The 23,110-nt window shown below is 44.5% G+C and overlaps 6 protein-coding genes across 6 annotated transcripts; 5 read left to right on the top strand and 1 right to left on the bottom strand.

Annotated features, from left to right (window-relative positions):
* The first annotated feature begins 430 nt into the window (after positions 1–430).
* On the top strand, positions 431–2,266 carry LOC104418785 (CCG-binding protein 1). Its single transcript, XM_010030228.3, has 3 exons — positions 431–840; positions 974–1,047; positions 1,634–2,266. Exons 1-3 carry the CDS (start codon positions 582–584, stop codon positions 1,946–1,948), a joined length of 648 nt encoding a protein of 215 aa, XP_010028530.1. The 5' UTR covers positions 431–581; the 3' UTR covers positions 1,949–2,266.
* A 139-nt stretch (positions 2,267–2,405) lies between these two features.
* On the top strand, positions 2,406–6,084 carry LOC120288276 (pollen-specific leucine-rich repeat extensin-like protein 3). Its single transcript, XM_039302022.1, has 2 exons — positions 2,406–4,765; positions 5,079–6,084. Exons 1-2 carry the CDS (start codon positions 3,380–3,382, stop codon positions 5,961–5,963), a joined length of 2,271 nt encoding a protein of 756 aa, XP_039157956.1. The 5' UTR covers positions 2,406–3,379; the 3' UTR covers positions 5,964–6,084.
* Positions 6,085–6,676: 592 nt separating this feature from the next.
* LOC104418784 lies at positions 6,677–11,678 on the top strand. The gene is made up of 9 exons (XM_010030227.3): positions 6,677–7,015; positions 7,649–7,846; positions 8,356–8,453; positions 8,886–8,976; positions 9,079–9,282; positions 9,370–9,626; positions 10,424–10,514; positions 10,611–10,824; positions 11,204–11,678. Exons 1-9 carry the CDS (start codon positions 6,833–6,835, stop codon positions 11,413–11,415), a joined length of 1,548 nt encoding a protein of 515 aa, XP_010028529.2. The 5' UTR covers positions 6,677–6,832; the 3' UTR covers positions 11,416–11,678.
* Positions 11,679–11,994: 316 nt separating this feature from the next.
* LOC104418783 (protein DMR6-LIKE OXYGENASE 1) lies at positions 11,995–14,635 on the top strand. Its single transcript, XM_010030226.3, has 3 exons — positions 11,995–12,730; positions 13,117–13,444; positions 14,189–14,635. The coding sequence occupies exons 1-3, from the start codon at positions 12,279–12,281 to the stop codon at positions 14,447–14,449; spliced, it is 1,041 nt and encodes a 346-aa protein (XP_010028528.1). The 5' UTR covers positions 11,995–12,278; the 3' UTR covers positions 14,450–14,635.
* Positions 14,636–15,186: 551 nt separating this feature from the next.
* On the bottom strand, positions 15,187–16,053 carry LOC120288481 (salicylic acid-binding protein 2-like). The gene is made up of 2 exons (XM_039302484.1): positions 15,904–16,053; positions 15,187–15,474 (listed from the first exon to the last, which is right to left on the bottom strand). Exons 1-2 carry the CDS (start codon positions 16,051–16,053, stop codon positions 15,187–15,189), a joined length of 438 nt encoding a protein of 145 aa, XP_039158418.1.
* A 4,823-nt stretch (positions 16,054–20,876) lies between these two features.
* On the top strand, positions 20,877–22,878 carry LOC104418782 (probable 2-oxoglutarate-dependent dioxygenase At5g05600). Its single transcript, XM_039301642.1, has 3 exons — positions 20,877–21,457; positions 21,663–21,990; positions 22,398–22,878. The coding sequence occupies exons 1-3, from the start codon at positions 20,973–20,975 to the stop codon at positions 22,650–22,652; spliced, it is 1,068 nt and encodes a 355-aa protein (XP_039157576.1). The 5' UTR covers positions 20,877–20,972; the 3' UTR covers positions 22,653–22,878.
* The last annotated feature ends 232 nt before the right edge of the window (positions 22,879–23,110 follow it).

The raw sequence follows: 23,110 nt of genomic DNA, 5'->3' as shown, positions 1-23,110 counted from the left end.
AACTCTATAAAACAAATAAATACACCGACAACTTCAAAACTTATCATAAAAGTACGTATATATATATATTTATATGTAATCAGACCCTCTAATTTATCAGAAAAATATAATCAATTTATAAAATTTTAAGAAAGTACGATTAAATTTAAAACCTGATGGGAAAGTGAACAGTCATTTCCAAAAGTTCGGAGATTCAATTACATTTCATAATAAATTTTATGATTTAATTATCATTTTTGGAAATTTTAAAATTTAATTGCGATGGGAACTGGGAAGAACCTGTTTCAGAGATTTTATTAACACTTATCCTAAAAAAAAAGAAGCCTATGTAATGAGGAACAAATAACAGGAATAAAATATTCCGATCCTTATCCACAACGCCGCTGCTCGTAGGCGCTGGTGACTCGTATTTAATGGTATCTCTCGTCCCACAGTTTCGCTCCTATCCGGAAACGCCACTGCCCATAATATCATCTCTCTCATCACCATCTCCGTCGTGAAAAAAAGAAGAAAATCTCAATCCCTTCCAGTTTCCACCGTCTCTACCCTTGGCTTTGCTGCGAGAGAAGGAACGCACGCCGATGGAGTCCGTGCTGATCCGTTCTTGCTCGTCCCCTCCGCTCGCGGAAGCGGGAGACCTCTGCGGCCTGAGATCGTCGCCGACCGCCGCGACGAGGAGGGCGGCTGCGCCATCGCCGTCGCGGCGGTTCGCCCCCGCGGTGCGCTGCTCTTCCCGGAGCGACGCCTGCATACCGAAGCTCGAGCCTTTCAGCAGGACCAGGCTCGAGCGCGGCCTCAGGGAGCCCCCCTTGATCCAAAAGTGCGAGAACGAACTTGCTGGTGAGGACCGGTTTCTGTCGATGCCTTTTTCGTTCGTGCGTGCGTGCGTGTGTGTTTCTTCCTCTTTTTAAGATCTTTCGGTGGGTGGGATTTGTGGCGTTGGAGATTCTTGATGCGGTGCTTTGTTGTTTAGATTATTGTTCGACGCTCGAAGGGGACAGCTCGTACAGCTGCTGGAGAGCTTATTTTGAACTGAAGGACCTCGAAGTAAGTCTGCAGATTAGCTCGCTTGCTCTTGCTCTTATTTAATGGTTTTGTGCTGTTCCTGTTTGGTAGACAAGAAGATAGTGTGCAAACGGTGAGATTTTCTTCGTTTTCCTGCTCAAACGGATCGGAAAATTCCCAGATTTGTCTTCAGATAGAATAAGAAGAAGGAAGAGAGAGAGAGAGAGAGCTGTTAATTTGAAGGTCATTCTTTTTTAAGGTTAATCTTATCTGTTAGTTTGAAGGTCATTCTTTTTGAAGGTCAGTCTTATCTGTTAGTTTGAAGGTCATTCTTTTTGAAGGTCAATCTTATCTTTCGAGTGAAAACAAAAGCCTGGGAAATTTCGCGGTTAATTGCTAATCGCTTATGCGATTCTGATTAAAAACCTAGTCTTACTTTCCCAGTACTGTCTGGAACAGTATCATATGTTTCTAAATAAGGTCTCCCTGGAATTTGTTTCCATAATTGGAAAGAAAGTGAATAGTCAGAATGCTCGAACTTCGCTTATTTTACATTAAAGTGGGAGATTCCAGTTTCAATGGCTTTGTAATCGAGTGCGGTATATTGATAATACTGGCATGGCTGCAGAAGGAGTCGCCTAAAGAAGAAGTTGAGAGGCTGATCATTGAATCAGGGGGTGTGAAGTCCTTAGTCGGGTGCCTCCACGGTATAGCAGAAATCCATAAGGCTAAGAAGGACAGAGTTGCCGGGCCAAAGCCATCGAACTCCGAGAAAGGTATGGAGAAGCACTGTCCCATACCGGATGGGTTACCGAAGTCGCTGAAAGAATTGGAGGAAGAAGAGATGGGGAGAATGCCTGATTCGCCCTATACAAGATTGCTCAGAAGCAAGGGAAGATTTCCTGCTTGGTATTCACCTGCCCCAGACCACGAAACGGATTGAAGCAGCGAACCCTTTTATAAAAAATGATTTCTTGCAAGTTTGAGCTAAAATTGCTGATTAGTGTGGATATATTGTAGGATGTGTTGCTGATGAGAGTGAGTGAGTTTTATTCTAGGTTGCTGGGAAGGTGTTGGTGATTGAGGCTGTCGTCTGTGTAGATATGGATCATATAAGAGTTGTGAATTGGGATCGTCTCTCCTAACATCTACGAGGTTGTCTTTGTTGCTGCTGAAAAGAACTCTTCTGTTGCAGTTCTCCAATTCGGGAGAGCTGTGTGGAAGATGCAGGATTTTATCCATCAGATTTGACTTCACTTTACTGCAGTATGATCTATGTTGAGGTAACCTGATTTTCTGCTGCTGAAAGTGTAAAAATTCAGAAAAGAGAGGCCATTATTTACCGGACGAAACAGGTAGACATAGACTTACAGGCTCACGTCCAAACAAGAGCCAGCTCAAAGAAAGGAAGTATTGCCCAATCAGTATGCTTTGCGTTGGTTGAGATTTCACAAGCTAGCTCAAAGAAAGTAAGTGAGAATGAGAATGTGACTTGCAAGATTACACAACAAAGAGGCTGGTTATGACCAATATGCGAAGGTTAAATGCATAAAATTGATTAAAAGTCATATTTGCATGCTTTTCATTTCGCTTGCCCTCGTTGATTTCACTTGCCAGTCTCCAAGGTCCGTCATCTGATATGAATCTAGAGATTTTGCGCTTAGTTTATCCTGTTCAATAATAAACCGGTTAATGTTTTTTATTGGTTCGATGGAAACTTTCATACTTGCGGCAACAAGCAAGGAACATTCCAGTAATAATAATGGCGAACACCTTCTGTTGAGTCTGAAAAGGTCGGATTTCAATCATCACCCCTGCGAAATTACTTAAATTTTGGACCAAAACCCTCTTAATCAATATCTCATGCTCACATTTCCTTGATTAATGATTCCATGACATTAGCATGCTACTTTGACGTCTATATGCTTGGACAGCGAATGGTGATTTTCACCGTCTCCTAAGCCCACGATGAGTTCTTCAAGGGAACTCCAGAAGTTACGATGCTATCTGATGGAGAAGTTATTTGAGCCTACGGTGGTGGTAGAGAGTAAAACATGGCATCTCCTCTCACTCTCTTATATGATCTGGAGGTGGAAAAAGCCGTCCGTCAAAAATGGCAAACGGTTTCGGCCCCAACAAAACAAACTCCTCTGTCAAGAGGTGGTTTTGCTTTCTGTGAATTTATAACCTCCACCCTATATTTGTCACGAGAATGAGAGGTGCATCCAAGTTTTCAGGAAGGCCGCGAGTCGAGAGTCCTTTGTACAGCCTCTCAACGCATCGTCAACTCCAGCCTTCTCCTCCCTCCATATAACACCCTGGTCGTATCCCCACCTCCTATAAGCAGCCTTGGGCCTGACCAAGGTCGTTTCCAATGGGTACCCGTGTCAACATGCCGGCCTCGGGCTGCTTTCTCTTGCTCTCTCTCCTCCTTGCCTCCTTCTCGACCCTCTCCTCCGCCCTCACCGATGCCGAGGCGTCCTATATCGCCCGTCGTCAGCTCTTGACGCTCAAGGAGACCGATGATCTCCCTCAGGACTTCGAATACGAGGTCGATATCAAGGTGACTTTCGCGAACCAGAGGCTACGGAGGGCCTACATTGCCCTCCAGGCCTGGAAGAAGGCCATGTACTCGGACCCTCTCAACACGACCGGGAACTGGGTTGGCCCTCACGTGTGCGCCTACAATGGAGTGTTCTGCGCCCCAGCACTCGATGACCCTTCCTTGAGCGTTGTCGCCGGCGTCGATCTGAACCATGCCGACATCGCCGGGTACCTCCCTGCGGAGTTGGGCCTGTTGACGGACACTGCGCTCTTACACCTTAACTCGAACCGCTTCTGTGGGATCATCCCGAAGAGCTTCTCCAAGCTCCAATTGATGCACGAGTTCGACGTGAGCAACAACCGCTTTGTCGGTCCGTTCCCGGAGGTTGTCCTCTCATGGCCCAGTGTCAAGTATATCGATCTCAGGTTCAACGATTTCGAAGGGAAATTGCCTCCGGAGCTCTTCTTGAGGGAGTTGGACGCCTTGTTCTTGAACAACAATAGATTCACCTCGACCATCCCGGATACGATTGGCAAATCCCCGGCATCAGCTATCACATTTGCCAACAACAAGTTCACCGGTTGCATCCCTCGTTCCATTGGCAACATGACCAACTTGAATGAGATCGTCCTCTTGCAGAACGGATTGAGCGGTTGCTTCCCTGAAGAGATCGGGTTGCTCGACAACATCACGCTCTTCGACGCCAGTCACAATTCATTCATCGGAACCTTGCCCAAGAGCTTGTCGAGCTTGGACAGTGTTCAGGTGTTGGATTTCGCCCACAATAAGCTGACAGGCTTGGTGTCGGAGAAGATCTGCAAGCTGCCGAGTCTCTTGAATTTCACATTCTCGTACAACTACTTCACAAAGGAGGATGGTGCCTGTGTTCCGTCTTCGCACGACGAGACAGCATTGGATGATGGCAGCAATTGTTTGCCCAACAGGCCGAGACAGAAGCTGCCGAAGACATGCTTCCCAGTCGTGAGCAAGCCCGTTGACTGCAGCAAGGACAAGTGCAGCGGCGGATCCTCGTCCCCATCGCCGGCATCCCCAGGCGGTGGTGGGCCACGTCCCTCGAAGCCTCCTGTCCACTCTCCACCCAAAAGCAAGTCACCATCACCTCCTAAACAAGCACCAACACCGCCAACACCGCCTAAGAAAGCACCAACACCACCAACACCGCCTAAGAAAGCACCAACACCGCCTAAGCCACAGGTTCCCCCGCCTTCAACACCGAAATCACAGGCCCCGACACCTCCGACATCCCCGACACCGACGCAGAAGTCACCTCCGACCTCTTCTGCTCCTTCTCCACCCAGGGCTCCGGCTCCTAGCCAACCTAAGCAACCTCCGGCTTCCGGTCCATCACCTAAAGATTGGGGAGAAGTCCCTCGTCATAGGCCACCGAAAGGGGCTCCCGCACCAGCCCCAGGGGCTCCCGCACCAGCCCCATCATCAAAACCATCACCTGAGCCATCTCCTAAACCAGGGCCATCACCCAAACATCCTCCCACATCTGGCGGCCGAGTACATTCCCCCACCCCCACCAGCCTACTCGCCTCCGCCTCCGCCGGTCCAATCTCCACCCCCACCACCACCAGTCCACTCTCCACCACCGCCGCCGCCACCAGTCCACTCTCCACCGCCTCCATCGCCGGTTCCTTCACCACCTCCACCGGTGCACTCTCCACCGCCACCCGTCCACTCCCCACCACCACCCGTCCACTCTCCTCCTCCCCCACCGGTCCACTCCCCACCACCACCCGTCCACTCTCCTCCGCCCCCGCCCGTCCGCTCTCCTCCGCCCCCGCCCGTCTACTCACCGCCACCACCAGTCCACTCTCCTCCTCCCCCACCCGTCCACTCTCCGCCACCACCAGTCCACTCACCTCCACCCCCTGTCCATTCCCCACCACCACCCGTCCATTCTCCACCCCCACCGGTCCGCTCCCCACCACCACCGCCACCCGTCCACTCTCCTCCCCCACCGGTCCGCTCCCCACCACCACCCGTCCACTCTCCTCCCCCACCGGTCCGCTCCCCGCCACCACCCGTCCACTCTCCTCCCCCACCGGTCCGCTCCCCGCCACCACCCGTCCACTCTCCTCCCCCACCGGTCCGCTCCCCGCCACCACCCGTCCACTCTCCTCCCCCACCGGTCCGCTCCCCGCCACCACCCGTCCACTCTCCCCCGCCACCGGTGCACTCCCCGCCTCCGCCGGTCTTCTCTCCCCCACCACCGGTGCACTCCCCGCCTCCGCCGGTCAGGTCGCTGCCGCCTCCGGTCAGGTCTCTGCCTCCTCCGGCAGCCCAATCTCCCCCACCACCAAGCTACGACGACAACATCGTCCTGCCACCAATATTTGGATCTCAGTACTCCTCCCCGCCTCCTCCAATGTTCCCGGGATACTAAGTATTCTCCCATTGTTGTATTTTTGGCTATCTTCTCTGTCGTGACGTTGTCCCAGAGAAAAATCAACACGTTCATTTTATAGTGGAGATTGAAAATAACTATGGTCGCATTTTTCTTTGCATAGCGCCTACAATAAGTAAGCAATTGCGATATATGTTATTAGTGATAGATTTAAGGATATTAGCTGGGCAACATCTTTTTCCCTCAAACTCCGTTTTCTTCTCTCTTTCCTCTTTTGCTTATACATGTTGTTGTTAAATCTTCATTATATTTGTTCCATCTCAAAGCTCTTCATATAAGAAATTCGAATGCTCCATTTAAAAATATTGATGATTATAATCCATTTAAAAATATTGATGATTATAATGATTTATAGCGATCGAATTCTGAATTATTTTAAATATTTCATTCAGATTACAATTTAAACTTGACTCGATCGAATTCGAGATTTTTGTAGCGAAAAGCCCAGTTGCGATAGAAAGAGCTTGCAAGAGTATAATAAATAATTTTTACCGGTCAAGATCGCAAAAGTATAATACGATTCGTGTGATTATTCGGAAAGAGGAAGGGCAAAAGGGTCTCAAGAAAACATCTAAAGCGCCAGCGGCCAAGACGACAGGCCGTTGCGGCTCTCGGCGAGGGACGACGTCGTATAGGGCGGGTCCACGTCCACATGGTGCGGGCCGTCGTTTTGGGGGGAGAAGACTTCACGCGCACGTCGCGTCGGTGAAAGATCTCTCGTCGCAGTAGTTCGGGAGAACATTTCAGTTCGGAATTCTCACGATCTCGAGATTCCCTCACTCCTCGATTCTACTCGGAAGAGGTTCGATCGCAGCACAGAGCTTCGACCGCGAGGCCCGGTCGCCGCGATGGAGGACGACGAGAAGTCGCCGGTCGGAGAGGAGACGAAGCAGCGGCAAGAAGCGTCGGCGGCGGCGGCGGCAGCGGAAGCTGCCAAAGCAGGCGGCGGGGGAGGATGGGGCGGGTGGGGATTCTCGCCGCTGTCCGTGTTCTCGGACCTCCAGAAGGCGGCCGAGGAGATTTCGCGCAATGTACTCGAAAACTTCTCCCTTTTATCTTCGTCGTCGTTGATTGTTAGGTTTTGTCCATCACTGTACTTGGATTACGATTTCGGAAGCTGGAATAGAGTGCATTGTTCGTTTTGATTTGGTCCGATTCCTCGGGCGTCGGATCTGGTGTCGTTGGCTAAAAAACGGTTATTTGTTTCTATACATGTTTGGTGGAACTAGAAGATGGGTTGCAGGATAATTGAGAATGGCCATCAGTGGCTGTTAGAGTACAGTGTGCTTTTCTCGTATCTTCTTTTACGCTGATTGATGTAGTTTTGGGTATTATTAGCTGCCAGTGGGATCTGAGAATGACCACAAATAGCTGAGTTCCATGTTGCGTTGATAGCCCGTTTGTATGTTATAACAGTGTTCAGAGGTCCGGACTTAGGAGAAGATCTGATTGCTTATGAAAATGATTAAATCGTTTACGAATTTGTTGTGTCGATAGTCCGTCCTCTACTTATGACAATAATTAAGTCATTCATGAATTTGCTTCAACATTGCACTTATCTGATTACTGGGAATTTGGCTTACCATAAGTTCCTGCTTCAAGCTCTGTAATGTTGAGAGGTCCTTGGTTGTGCATTTTATTTAAGCTGCGCTTTATACATTTAGGCTGCTGAGGCTGCTAAAAATGCTGCGAAGAGCATTTCTGATGTTCAAAACGTTGATGAGAGCTCAGATTCTTCCAAGGAGGAAGAAGGGGCAGATCAGTCTGCTGTGGTAGAGGAAAAGGAGGATGAGAGTGACCAGCGGCGGAAATCTGCACTGGAGAAGCTGGAGAATGCAAGTGAAGAATCGCTTCTTGGCCAGGCAAGTGAATTAATGTCAAGTGCCCTTTTGTTTTGCCCAGATTTCCTATATTTTTTAGCCGCATAGAGATAGTTAGCACATTAGTCTATTTATACTTTTATCCCTTGGTTCTCAGATGTGTGCTTTTCCCATTAAAATCATGCACCAATCACACTCCATTGAAAAAAAAATTGCTGCATTGAGTGTTGCTATTTGTCTTTTTTTTTTCTGATATTCAGTGATTGTTGCTCCAATGATTAGTTAGCATTCAGACTCTGCCTCATTGTGCAGCATCTTATGTCATCAGGTTGTGGGGTTTATTCTTTATTTTTTCCCCTAAAAACCTTTCTCCCTTCAGCTGATTATCAGGAGCTTTCTCTTTGCTTACTTATTCGTGCCTGATGGATTACATACTGTGCTGGTAGTCTATGCTTTCAAATTGTTTTATTTAGATATGATTATGGAAGAATGATCACTGCAATGCCAAATTATTAATCCTCTTTGGTTGACCCCTCTTATTGTGTGTGCAGAAATTGAAGGCTTTTGATAGTTCTGTGGAGAATTTGGCTTCAGGTGCATGGCAAGCTTTGGGAAATGCGTGGAAAGGGGGCACTAATCTAGTTCATAAGTATGTTTAACAGCATAGTATTGCTTCACCATTTTGTGTAGAGAGATGTTGGATGTTCGGTGATCTATGTGGTTTGTGGAGTCTGTTATGAGAAAGAAGGGAAAAAGGTTTTGCAAGTATGTCAATGTGCACAAGCATTTGGTGCCGAGTTGGAAGGGTTTCTTGAGAAGAATGACAGAACTTAGATGCTGCACGATTTCCTTTGCTTTCTTCTTCTCTCTCATTGGTGGATTGGGTTGTTATTTTGGGTGGGGGAAGCTGGTGGGGCATTGCATAGGCATTTTGCTGCTAATTAATAAGTAGAGTTTTGGGTGCACCTTTCCAAAGTTTTGTTTTAGGCCAGCCACCTTCTTCAAGTGTTTATGGTTATGTTTTATATATTGTGCTATTATATTGTATTGATATCGGGTTGATTGTATAATAAATACTCAGGCTCGAGCATTCTGCTGTCAACCTTGCCGAAACCGTTCAGCAGGGGGGTCTACCAAGATCACCTGGTTCTGTTGCACCATCTTTGCTCGAGGTTTCTCCAGATCTTAGTTATTTTTAGCTCATTGATCATGCTATTGCCTTATGTACACCATCGTTTGGAAGTGACAAAGTATTCTTAATTCGTGTGTTATAGACTGGAAAAGCTTTTACTGCCAAGGGAATTCAAGTGCTTGAGTATGTTGGAAAGGAGACGATAGATCTGCTTATCAGCGAGACTGGTATTGAAGTTGAGAAGAATTCTAAGGAAACTGACAAACTTACTGAGGATGATCAGTTGTTTGAGGAAGTCTCATTTGATCGCTGCTTCTACATATATGGAGGTCCAGAACAGCTGGAGGTTGATGGCTGATTCTTAAAAATGAGTATTTGTGGTTGTAATGATGGCAGTACTAATTACAGAAACTGTTGATTGGAAATCTTTCAGGAATTGGAGGCACTATCCAGTCACTATGCTCTGTTATTCAACCGAAGAAAAGCGAAGTTGCCTTCAGAACAGAAAGCTTTATATGATGGAAAGCTCAAAGAAGTCCAGCAAATGTTTAATTTTAGTGAAGAAGTAGATGGAGGTAATACAGAGGTAGATAAAGGAAAGAAAGTTGAGACTGTACCTGAAATGAGTGATAACGAGATGAAGAACTTACATGATTCAAGTGTCAGCAAGGCTGCTGACATGGCCACAGGGTTAGTGCTGCTTACCTTTTTTGAATTTTAACTAAACCAATGTTTTTGTTCTTTTTTGAGTCCTTTATGTCTTATCTTTAAAGTGGCCATCTATTTTATTTTCTGCTTCAATTTTTAAAAGAAGCTACATTGCCTGCACAGGACAATTTTTTTATTCTTTCTGCATTTATCTGTCATCTTTGGCCCTGAAATTATTGTTGTTCATTGTTAACTTGCTTTAGTCAATTTCCTTGACATTACAGATACAAAAATCCATGTCATTATAGGCATACATTTGGTTAATGCATATGAACTTCTTGGTTCTGCTTAAGAGTGTACCAATTGAACGGGATTTTATATTGTATGAAAGAAGATGGTAGGATGAAGCAACCTTACTGTGCTTATTCAGGGATGCCTTTAGCTCCAAAGCTTCAGGATAGCCTTTTCTCTCTTTTTTTTCTTTTGGTTTTTGGTGTGTGGAGGCATTTCATTGAGGAAGAAGGGACATTGCTGCTGTTCTTTGAAGATCTTCAGCAATTTTCGTTGACTTCATATTAATTTGTTGAAGATGTTGTATTAGGGTTTGGGCAGACTAGCTGAGCAACAATCCTTTCACTGTGATTTATAACTTTTTGTTCTTATTCTTCCTGTGATAGACATGAATGTGGACTGTATTAAGACAATTTAATTATTCTTCATTGATCAATGGGGGTTCTTAGTTGATCATGAAGGTAGGGTGTCTTTTCCTTGCTTTAGTTGTCTAAGATATAGCAGACAATATTGAATGATCTGTTCTAACTCTCATGGCGTTTTCCCAGATTTACAAATGCCATCTCTGGAATTTCAACCGGCGAAATGATTCAAAGGACTGCAAGCAGACTGGAAGCTCTTCACTCTGAAGGGGTTCATGTACGGAACTTTTCTGTTCTTGAGGAAGCATATCACTATGCAGTCATTTCTTGATGGTCTTAATCCATGATAAAATGTCTCTGGCGTTTTTTGCAGAGGCTCTCAGAGATGTGCTGTTTTGCGGTGACTCAACTGCTGGTGCTCGGTAAATCAGTCATATCCAGCACTAACAAAGATAAGAATGATGATGACATGGATGTGGTGAACATTGAATGGCCTGAAGATTCACTTGAAAAGGCCAAGATTATTAGGATTAAGGCGCAGTCAATGACAGTCTACGTGGAAGCAATTTCTCGCAGCTTTATTACTGGTTGGTACTTTCTACACCATTTCTCCATCTGGTATCTAGTTTATTTGTATGCATCCGTGTTTGAAGCTTGAGGCATTATCTATAGATTTGCACCATTGGGCAATATTGATCCTTGATATAGATTCAGAGAGATCCTCGGCATTTTATTTCGGCAGTCTTTCATTGATATGTCTTATCATCTTGAAGCAGGATAACTTTATTGGCTGCAAGAGGAAGACATAATATGAATCGAAAATCAGATCTGAGCATGAGAATTTTTTGATCGATGCTTGATACTTGCATAATTCGCACCTCATAGGTTTTGCTCTTCTGGAGTTAATATATGATGTACACTGTCCAGCTTCCTGCATGACAGCTTGAGTGTTGCTCCACAATGCAGGAATTTCGGACGTAACTGAAGCTTATTCAGCAGCTATTAAAGGGGCTACTGCAGATTCAAATGAAGTTCCTCATGAGGCATCGATCCAGCAGAAAGCCAGTGCTTTCTCAGAGCATCTTCGGACTAATCAGACTACAGCGGTGGGTAAAATTCAGGACGGCCTGCAGTACCTGGCGTATGTGGTCATCTCATCCTCAATGCCAGCTCCATGACGAACTTATACCCAGGTCTTCGTTCAGTTTTTATGAAATCCAGACGCTTGTAAATATTTAGTCCTAGACCCGGTTATTGCTTAAAACCTTTCTTTTACTGCTTCGCATTTGTTTGAATTTGGAATTATAGGAGCTTTTCTTTTTTTCACCGAAGTTCCTCACGATGTCGATTTGGTTGTGAACGTCAACCGTTGGAATTGTACACTACCTTATGGATGTTATGGCGAAGCAGAATAAACCTCTTAATTCGATGTTTTGCTGTCCTTGAGTGAGGATTTTGTCCGAAATCTAGTCGACATTCATTGAAACAAACTTTTGTTCTTGAGCTTCGTGACCAGTAGAGCCTACTTCTCACCGTTGTGAAATTCAACGCGGGCCGGGCCCTGATTCGTTTGCAGTGCTGAATTGTCTGCTTGTCCTTTCTCTCGCTACAATGCTTCTAGACGAAAAGGACGGGCGACCAAACAAAGCGCACCTGTCCCGCCCACGCATTTTCCCCAAAAAAACAGAGAAAGAAACGCTTCCAAATTCGATCCAATTATTCATTTTGTTCCTCTTTTGGCGAACAACCGACTCACTCCAATGCAACAGACGTTCGTCCAATCAGAGAGGTGGAAAATGCTTAAGTTCTTTTTTGGGGTTGTCAAATGTGGACGATGATCTGTGCGTCAGTCTTGAAGTTTTCCCTCCACATCGTATGATCTTGTCCAGATTCAATGAACACGTAGTCTTCAAAACCCACAAGCACAAGCATCTGGACCAATTCTTCACCAACTCCAACTGGCTACTGCTTCCCAAGTCATTGCCCTGCCTCTCCTCATTCCTGCCCCGTCCGTCCGTCCGTCCATAGATATCCACTCGCCATGGGTGCTCTCGACGCTGCCTTCATCCAAGAAGCCGAGCAGAGGCCCGACCTCAAGATGGTGGAAGGCGAAGGCATCCCCATGATCGACCTCTCCGACTCGCCCGCCCGGACCCGGGAAGAGCTCGCCGCGGAGATCGGGGACGCGTGCAAGAAGTGGGGCTTCTTCCAGGTGGTCAACCACGGGGTCCCCCTGGGCCTCCGCAAGAGGGTGGAGGAGCTGGTCAAGGAGTTCTTCGATCAGCCCCCCGAGGAGAAGGAGAAAGTGAAGAGGGACGAGGTCCATCCCATGGGGTACCACGACAGCGAGCACACCAAGAACGTGAGGGACTGGAAGGAGGTCTTCGATTTCTTCTTGCAGGACCCCACTCTGATCCCTGCTCTGTCTCACCCCGAGGACAAGTCCCTGAGGAAGCTGACCAATCAGTGGCCCCAAAGCCCCCCGCAATTCAGGTGCGATCTAGAATTTCTCTTGGTCACACTTGATTAATTTTTCTGTAGAAAAGAAGTGCTTGCGGGTAATAATACCATGTAATTATTTCTTTGATTACTCTTCTCTTTGCAGATAAGTGGCCTCTTAAAAATTCGATCTTTTATCTTTTAGACTTGATGGATGACCAATACCAGTTATTTGTCAGTTCAGTCGGAGCGACGTACTTGTACAGTCATGAGTGTTTAGAATTCTAAGAAACTTGGGCTTTATCAAGAAATGTGGAAATATTTATGACAAATACATAAGACAGATTCGGAGGAACCTAGCTAAAACTTTTGAATTGGAGCGTTCTCGCATCAATCTTAGTTTGGACTGATGAGGGTTCATTTTAACATAATTGGTGCAGAGAGACGTGTGAGGAGTATGCAAGAGAAGTGGAGAACCTTGCGTTTAAGTTGCTGGAGCTGATCTCTCTCAGTTTGGGGCTGCCAGCGGATAAATTTAATGGCTACTTCAAAGAGCAGACCAGCTTTCTCAGGTTCAATCACTATCCTCCGTGCCCCCAGCCTGAGTTGGCTCTCGGGGTTGGCCGACACAAGGATGGTGGGGCCCTGACCGTTCTTTCCCAAGACTCTGTGGGAGGCCTCCAGATACAGCGGAGATCAGATGGAGAGTGGATTTCAATAAGGCCGACACCTGATGCTTATGTAATCAATCTTGGCAATGCTATGCAGGTATCATCCATGAACTTCCTTTTTGTTCCCTTAATTGACTACTAGTGAAGCAGAGTAGGTGGTGGTGATGAAATCAGCGCCAAAATGCATGCATCAGTCCTGTATGACATAGGCAAAACTGCGAATGCTCCGTGGTGGGACAAGAGAAACTTTGAACTTGTGATGGCAATGACACTCATGTCACAAGGACTTGAAAACCTCCGACAAGAGGAACAAATATAGTTTGTGGAGGAATTTGTCTTGATCATGCGATGCCATCAGAATTCTTGGTTGATTCATTTGAGCTAGAGTTGCCTCAATTGTTTGTCTACTACCTTCAGCTTTCCTTAAGTTTGCTTCCGCTAGTTCAAGTGATCTTCATCACCTCATAGCAATTGGGTTCATTTACTTGCTTGAATAGAGATATGCACATGTGCTGAAGCAGTGACATTCCATGTGATATTTGTGGGATTTTGGAACCAAAATAAAATTATCGGTAGTTGTACGTGTCCCCCATGCTAGGGTCAGGAAATTTCTTCTTTCAACAATTTGAGATGAGAAGTCCCCAATCTTAGAAGGATGATTAAGCATCTGCTGCTTAAAAAAATTCAGTAAAACATGCACATCTATGTCAGTCTTTTCTCATGTCTCTGATTCAATGACGAAGGGATGAAACTTCGCACGCTACACACATAATGAGAGATAAAAGAAGCTAGTCGATTTGCGGCTCCTATTAAATGAACTAAGGATAGCCTTTTCGTGCAGGTTTGGACGAACGACTTGTACTGGAGCGCGGAGCACAGAGTGGTGGTTAACACAGAGAAGGAGAGATTCTCCGTTCCTTTTTTCTTCTTCCCAGGCCATCAAGTCTCGGTGAAGCCACTGGATGAGATAACGAACGAGGAGAATCCTCCCAAGTACAAGGAGTTCAACTGGGGCGTGTTCTTCGCGATGAGAAACCGAAGCGACTACAAGAAGCAAGAGGTCGAGAACATCCAAATCGACCATTTCAAGGTATCGGAGTGATCGATCTCGAATTAGGATCGAAAGAAGCAACGGCGGTCATTATGTGTGTAAGTCGTTATTTGCCGATGGAGTGGACATCAGAGTCCATGGATCATAAGATGCTGGCACTGTGGAGGAGACTTCAGCACATATGAATAAAGTGATAATTTGCATCGAGCTTGTGATTAAGCCCATTGTTTATATCTACATCCAATCATATTCGAGTGCGATTTCTTTAGATTAATCCAACTCTACGTAAAATTTAGACCTGTCAAATGGAGATTAATCCAGCCCTATATAAAATTTAGACCTGTCAAATGGGTGACTTGAATCAGGTTTGAGTTGGGTTGAAAATGGTCCAATTGAAATCGATTTATTTAACTGTTTTTGACTCATTTATATACAATACAAATTTAGTGAGTTATATTTGATTTGGCTCATATTGTTATGATAAAACTTATATCCAAATTGAGTTGAGAGTACAGAATGGACGAATGCGAGATCAAGTGAGGACGAAAAAGAACGAAAGATGGAATCATAGATGTGTATTGGGTATAAACTAGTTGTAAACTCGTTTATGACTTATTTAATAGCCATATTATGCTTAAACTAATTTATTATAGAGGTCAAGAAATGAGTCAATGATTTATTTTGACCGCTTTAATAAAGACAAATCATTATTGTATGGAAATCTTATTGGCATCCAGAAAAATAAACACTAGGTAGAGTATATCGGAGGCGACAGACCCCGAAACACATCAGTAATGGGTAGTATTGGCGATGTGCTGAAAAAGGGCGAGCAGTTGCATGGGCTTGGACATCATGACCATATGGTCTGACCCTTTCACCTCCAGCACTGGGTCCGGTGGGTTCCTCTCGATCGTCCACAGCATGAAGTCTTTGTCTATCGGCTTGTCGTCCTCGAATATGACAGCAACCCTTCGGACAGACCCGTAATTTTGCTTGGACAACGTTACTTCCCTCGTCATGTCCTCGTCGTTGAACAGGCGTTGCGGTCTCATTAGCGTGTTGGCCAACGTCCAATCCTACCGGAAGGGAAAAAAAGAAGTTATTTTTATTAAAGAGGAGCTCCAATTTGATTGATTTTGAGAATTTCGGAGGTACCTGAATCGGGCTGAGTTGATAGGCCCTCGAGGCCAAGAACATTGGGCCGAGTGTGTAGGCGGTCGGTGGGTTGTTTGGCCCATTTGTCATAGCTATAGCGGCTGTCTCCTAGAGAACCCGTCCTTCTCGACGACTTCGGACACAAGGAACAGCAGAGAAGTCATCACAGTGGTCAATTGAGGATATAACTGCTTTTTTTTTCTTTTTTTTAATAAGAATTGACTTTTCATGATAATAAAATTATAAGGAAAAGTTACCAAATAGAATAAATGCCACAGAATTGATTCATTTTAGGTAGTGTATGTACTTATTATTTCGCTAGTATTGTGTCTGTCACCTAATTACCATACCTCGGCATAGATTGTAGTGACATTAAGTATCGGACCAGGCATCAAGGCAGTGACAAACACAGCAACTACAATTTTCTTTGGGTATCTTCTCAATCCACCAAAGCTGTGGCCTACAAGGATCACTTGCTCGTGCGAAGATAGACCTTCCATGACATCTCTTAGGGGCTCGCAGTAGTTGGAAATCGATAGGAGCGAGCTAGCTTGAATCGATTGATGTCAAGGGGCGGCTAAATCGATCGTTGTGACGTTGTGACCGGACGATCTCAGCAAGGTTGCCACCTTGTACCAGCACCACGCGCCATGACACGCCCAGTGGACCAGCACAAAGTGCTTGCCTCTGGCGTTCGCCGCTTCATTTGGAGCGAAGCAGAGAGGGAAGATGAGAACCGCAAGCAGTGTGAGAATTAGTTTCCTCTGCACGGGCTGCATGTTTGGATTGGTTTCTTAATTCAAGGAATTGGATCGGCGTTTGGGAAGGTTGGGCTCATCCATCCTTCACGAAGGCCCAAGAAAGAGGGTGATTTCCTTTGACTTGGCTACCTAAATTGATCGAAACCGTAGATCTTTCGTGCGATCCCCATGATGTTCCTCCTTTTGAATTGTCGTGCACCTGAAAATAGCCGCCACCGCCGCCACCCTTTACCCCGAGCAAAAGATAATTGGTGTCCTTGAATGGTCTTTGACATTCTACGTAGACTATCGTTATCTTCCTCGAATTAAGCTAAGATGGTGCCAAACTTCTTATCTTCGACTTTGGCTCACACCATTTAGACTTTTCGTGATGCAGGGCTGCCAACCAACCAATGGTCAATACATGATAAGGTCACTTTCATCTTTAATGATTGGACTTATCTCTTGAGCTTCTTTAGGGAATAGACACTTGTCTATGCCTTAATGATAGGACTATCAAAATGAGTAAAAAATCTATATTTTAAATCACGTTTTGACTTCAAACTTAAAATATGAATTGTAATAGGCTTAAAAGTTAAAAACTCAAAACATATGAATTTAAACAAGTATGTTATAATTCTGCCTTCAACCCATTTTATTAATAAATCAAGCTCGGCTCACTTTAATCCTCCTTTGCCAGTCTCTTCAAGCGACATTTTCCGTTCACTTGCTTTGCTTTTGCTGTTGTTAGGTTTTTTTAACCTTTAGCTCACAACTTCACATTGTTGAGGCTTTACGAATAGGGTAAACTTCATGTTTAGGACACCCACCACAAAGGCACATTTTTACTTATTTTCGCCATCTGAGTAATTATTCCTTTTATCCTAGATCATCTACCTTTTGAACATTCACAATGTCTACTTCATGATCGATGTATCATGAATTCAACACCTTGCGCTTGTCAATGTTCGTTTGATTATGTATGCCTTGTGGTAGTTGTGAAAAGACATGTTTGCAACCCAAGACTAGCCCTGCGCCTACCTCACGAATTATTGTAAAGTTGATGGAATGATTGTGAAAATTCATGAGAAATGAATGATGGCATCGCCAAGGGAATGTGCAAAATTTGGATGATGCAATCTCCATAGAGCTTGTGATGAGTCATTTTCTTTTCCTTGTCAATCTAAGCCGTATGCATATAGATCATATCAAGTTTTAGAAATCGTGTTGTGCTATATCAGGTTGTATTCTACATCTAAAAGAGCGTTGATCCAGTATATGTCAAGGGAAACCCATTTTTATATCTTTGCTACAACATTAGACCAAACATATTACTGGGTGGAGCACATAAATCCCCATATCACAACTGACTATACCATGAACACATTGATCATCAGAGTATGAATAAATCTAATGAGTCTTCTTTGAAGTGAGCCTGAAGGTAGTCTCTCTCTCTCTCTCTTTTTTTTTTTGTCTGTAAATACAAGATACAAAACTAAGAAAAATTAACGTTTTAAGTCTATAATGTCAATTTTATCACTAAGCAAAACATAAGATAATTCTCCTAGGAGGCTGCGATTAAAACATAGTATCTGAATGTTTTGCTATACCAATATTAGCAAGTATATTAGTAGGTCAATTTCCTATAAAAAAATGTGACGAATTTTGAACTCAAAATGGGAAGTTAGTCATTTGATTCAGCAGCAGCACCTGACTATTGCAGCAAAACCATTCAGTCTCTTTCTAGTCCTGGATTCTCAGCAATGAATTCAGGCAACCCATAATGTTATCGGCTCAGACATCATGACCATATTATCAATCGGAGCCTCTGATCTCCACCACCCTCCGGACAATACCCTGATTTGCCTCGCCAAACGTCAAAAGCACAGAGAAAACTTCGATTTGCCGCATGAACCGCACAAAGTCCGAGAAGACTCTCAGATCTTCATATCCATCGAACACAGTTAACACCTAGGACTTCTCTTCCAAGATCTCTCTCTTTGATGACATCATGAGATCCTAGTTTTCTCGTCGATATGACATTCTTAAAGATCAAGAAAGATTCCGTAAGCATACCATATCTAGAATGGGCGACGCAAATGTAGAGTCTCGAAAATTCGGTGTACGGTGTACTTACGCGTGTATCTTGTGGATTCCATAACTTTTTTATTTGGGATATATTCAGCAGAAGTCCTAAAACTTGTCCAGAAAGTGCAATTGAGTCTTAAAACTTACAAAAAGTTCAATCAAGTTCTAAAACTTGTCAAGTTGGTTCAATTCAGTCATAAAGTTAACACCGTCAAGAAAATTAACGGAAATTGCGACGTGGTGCGACGTCATATTTTAAATGATTTTTTTATTTTTTAAATGGCTTTTTAAAATTATTTTTTATTCAAAATTTTTAAAAATTAGATTAAAAACTGAAAAGGAAAATCTAAATTCATTAAAAAAAATAAAACTGTTCAAAAAAGAAAAAGGGCACCGGTGGACTTCCGCCGCCTCGTCGCCGCCCGTTGCCGGAGGGGCCGGCAACGGTCGCCGGCCCTAGGCGGGGTGGCTGGTCCTCGCCCGGGCGAGGCCTCGCCGGGCCTCACGGGGGCCGGCGACCGCCCAGGCGAGGCCTCGTCGGCCCTCGCTCGGGGCCGGCGAGGCTCGCGGATCTCGGCAAGCCTCGCCCGGGCGAGCGACGGTCGCCGGCCCTCGCCTGGGGCCGGCGAGGGCCGGCCACCCCCGCCCGGGCCGACGACCGTTGCTCGGCCCCTCCGCGCGGGCGGCGGCGGCGGTGGGGAGAAGAGGGCTGATTTTTTTAAAACAATTTTAAAAATAACTTTTATAACTTTTATTTTAATTTTTGGTGAAAATAAGATAAAATGAATAAATTTAATTTTTTTAGTTTTTAATTTTTTTAAATGAATAAAAAATAATTTAAAATTACACGTTAGCATTTTTAACGGAAAATGCTAACGGTGTTAACTTTAGAACTCAATTGAACTAACTTGACAAGTTTTAGGACTTGATTGAACTTTTTATAAGTTTTAGGACTCAATTGTACTTTCTAGACAAGTTTTAGGACTTCTGCTGAACATATCCCTTTTTATTTCGATAAGTAAGTTGTCCGCATTGCGCTCCAGACAGAGAATTGCCAGTGAACTATTCCCACGCACAAGCTCAAAACTTTAACAGAGAACGCATCACTTCTTTGATTACATGGTTGATGGCCTGCTTCCCATTACCAGAGAGTTGGCGTGACTTGAATTGCAGGAATTCGATGCCGTGTTGGCTTTGTCATTCATCCAACAGATTTTAGCACGAGGCCCAATTATTGTCCAAAGAAAAGTATTTTATCGGTTTCTTTCCTTTCTCCTAAGAATAACACGCAATCATATAGAGACAGCCTAACCCATCACAATTTTTTTGGGATAATTATCAAAAGAAAAAAAAAATCCTAAACATATTGTATTGTTGCTATTAATTATAAATGTTTTAATTTTACCAATTACTTTTTGACAATTTACCAATTTAGTCATTTTTGCCAATTTTAGCCAAAAAATATTAGCGTGTATACCATTCATTCTATGTAGCATAATCGATACTGACGTAGACAAGTTTTGCAATATTTAAATAATTTTTCTGGATTTTTTCATTTTTCTTTTTAATTTCATTTTTATATGAGGACCGCAATGCCTTTGTTGATTACTGGGTGAGGGCTCACAGGTCCTTGCTATGGCTAATGAGGCCCTACACAAGGGTCGAGATGCCATCATCAGATTTGGGTGTGGCCGCTCAAGCCAAATCTAGCAAGGGCGGCGCTTGGGGCTAGCGCCCTTTGTAGGCCACTGTCAAGGCCACGAACTGGTAGAGGGAAATAAGAAAAAGAGATAAAATAAAATAAAAATTTATCCATGTCAATGCTAGTTATATCACACAAAATGTATGAACGATTTTTTTACCAAAATTGATGGGAATGATTATATTGGTAAATTGTCAAAATGTTAATGATTAAATTGAACAAATTGAAATGTTTTGAAACTAAATGTGATCCGTACAATATATTTATGATTCTTGGTAATTTTCCCCATTTTTTTTTCATAGTGAGAATGTTCCATTGCATTAAGATAAAATCAATCACACTTAAAATTTTAATTCGGTAACACCATTGTATACTATGGGAGAGATTATAGAATCATGATCACTCTTTGATATCGCATTGAGCCCTAGCTTGTTCTTAGACCATCACATCTTGTTCGAAATTATCTTGTGCACCAATTGCATCGCCTGTCCAAATACTTTTCAACCACATCGTGATGGAATCAGGAATAAAATATTTACCGCCAACTCCACGAACAAAACTACCTCAATAAGCAAATATGCAAGCTCTTACGTCAAGAATCCCGAACTCTTGGTCCTCAATTTGCCTTTCTCCTCATGATTTTCTACATGGCCAGACACCATCCTAGTCACTCCTCACTTTCCTCCGAATCATCCACGCAATCGCGTCCAGGATCGGTCGTGCGTCAGCCACCACCATTACCTCTATAAAAATGCTCCTCTCGATAACTGCTTCAATATCACCGACGGCAAGAAGAAGGAGAAGAAAAAAAATTTGATCTTTCCTATCAGTCACAAACTCACGATTAAACCCAAAGTTCACACTCACCATCTTTGTCAAGAAAAAGAAAATGGGAGACGTGGATCCAGCCTTCATACAAGACGTCGAACACAGGCCCAATCTCGCACCCCCTCAAGCCGAAAGCATCCCGCTCATCGACCTCGCTGCCCTCGCCGGCTACTCACCCTCAGATGGTGCTGCCGCTGACTCTGCTGCCATCAAAGGGCTCGTGGCGGAGATAGGGGAGGCGTGCAAGGAGTGGGGGTTCTTCTCGGCGGTGAACCACGGGGTGCCAGTGGAGAAGAGGGAGAGGATTGAGCGCGAGGCGAGGGAGTTCTTCAGGCAGGATTTGGAGGAGAAGAAGAAGGTGCGGAGGGATGAGAAGAGGACGCCGGGGTACTACGAGACGGAGCACACCAAGAACGTGAGGGACTGGAAGGAGGTCTTCGACTTCACCGTGCAAGAACCGACCGTAGTCCCGGCCTCGCTCGAGGACGACGAAGAGGGTGTCATTGGGTGGACCAATCAGTGGCCCGAGTACCCTCCTGGACTAAGGTTAGTGTTTCTATGATTGTTTTTCCTTTGGCTACATGGCGTTTCAATAGAAGCTGGTACCTTACATCATATAAGAAGTCACGTTGTGAAATGTGCCTCCTTTAACCAAAAAGAAAATGTTGATTTTGTTCTTTCCCTACCTTTCTTACGGAGCTCGCATCTCATGCCCCATCCAAAATGACTCTCTTGCGGCTGTTAAATTCAGGGAAGCATGTGAAGATTATGCACAGGAAGTGCAGAAACTCGCGCACAAGCTGATGGGACTGATAGCTCGGAGCCTGGGCTTGCCCGCTAACAGGTTTGATGAATTCTTTAAGGACCATACCAGCTTCGTCCGCATCAACCACTATCCGCCGTGCCCCACACCACACCTCGCTCTGGGCATAGGCCACCACAAGGACTCGGGGGCGCTCACCATCCTGGCTCAAGACGACATCCCAGGCCTCGAGGTGAAGAGGAAGAGCGATGGGGAGTGGGTCCTAGTCAAGCCCATCCTTGATACATTCATTATCAATGTCGGCGACATTATTAAGGTACTGCTTATCAAAAAAAGAACTTTCTTTATGCACAATTTATCGCTCGAAAATGTGTACATAAAAGATTATTTGGCCCACGAGTGGTTGTGCCTATGCCTAATGTCTAAGATCCGTCCCTTTTACTCAATCTAACTCTTAAGGCATGATCATCTGTAGTTTCTTGAAGAATATGAAGATTATTATGGATCTCTCTCTAATGAAACCAGTCAATCTTCATGTTCCAGCCAAACCAAAATAATCAATTAATCAAATTCCAAGTTTATGCACACGCGCTTGCCTCTAACTTGATCAATATCTGTGATTTTAAAACATAATCATTGGTCATGCATGTGTACCGCATTTGTGAATGTGGGTGAAGTACTCGGCAGAGTAATCTTGGTTAATTAACTCTTGACTATGTGAAGGTTTGGAGCAACGAGGCGTATGATAGCGTGGAGCATAGAGCGATGGTGAACTCGAAGAAAGACAGGATCTCGATTCCATTCTTCTTCATGCCACCGCACTACACCATGGTGCAGCCGCTGGAGGAACTGACCGATGAGCACAACCCTCCAAAGTACAGGCCGTACAACTGGGGCAAGTACCTGGTCTCCCGAAAAACGAGCAACTTCAAGAAGCTCGATGTCGAGAACCTCCAGATTGACCATTTCAGGATATGAGATTGGGCAGTAGAATCTCCAAAAGATGACCATCTGTTGTGCTGAGTCGCTGGAGTTTATGTAGCAAATTGTAGCTGAAGCTTTTCCATTAGCATTGACAACTTGAAAACTTCGCAGTAGAATGTAATAAATGCGACCGTGCATTGTGAATATTGTCTATTTACCTAAATAAATAATGTAGCTGAGCAGTGCGCAGAGCAATTCAATAAAGTGGCTGCGTTGTTCCTTTTTTGCTGTAAACCATCTTTCTTTATTTGAGTATTGTTGGGAATTACTGATTCCCTAAAACGGATTCGACACTAAATCGAACCCCTAAAATGAATGTGGAAGACGAGCCCAAGAACAAACATGTATCATCGATCAAAGACACACCATGGAATCAAGCGTATCTTATTATCCACAGATTAAACACCAATGTTGAAGATTGATGAAGGATTTTGATATGGTTTGTCGAGGAG

The sequence above is a fragment of the Eucalyptus grandis genome, chromosome 9 (genome assembly GCF_016545825.1).
Source record: "Eucalyptus grandis isolate ANBG69807.140 chromosome 9, ASM1654582v1, whole genome shotgun sequence".
Lineage (NCBI taxonomy): Eukaryota > Viridiplantae > Streptophyta > Magnoliopsida > Myrtales > Myrtaceae > Eucalyptus > Eucalyptus grandis.
This window is presented reverse-complemented; position numbering and strand designations above follow the sequence as displayed.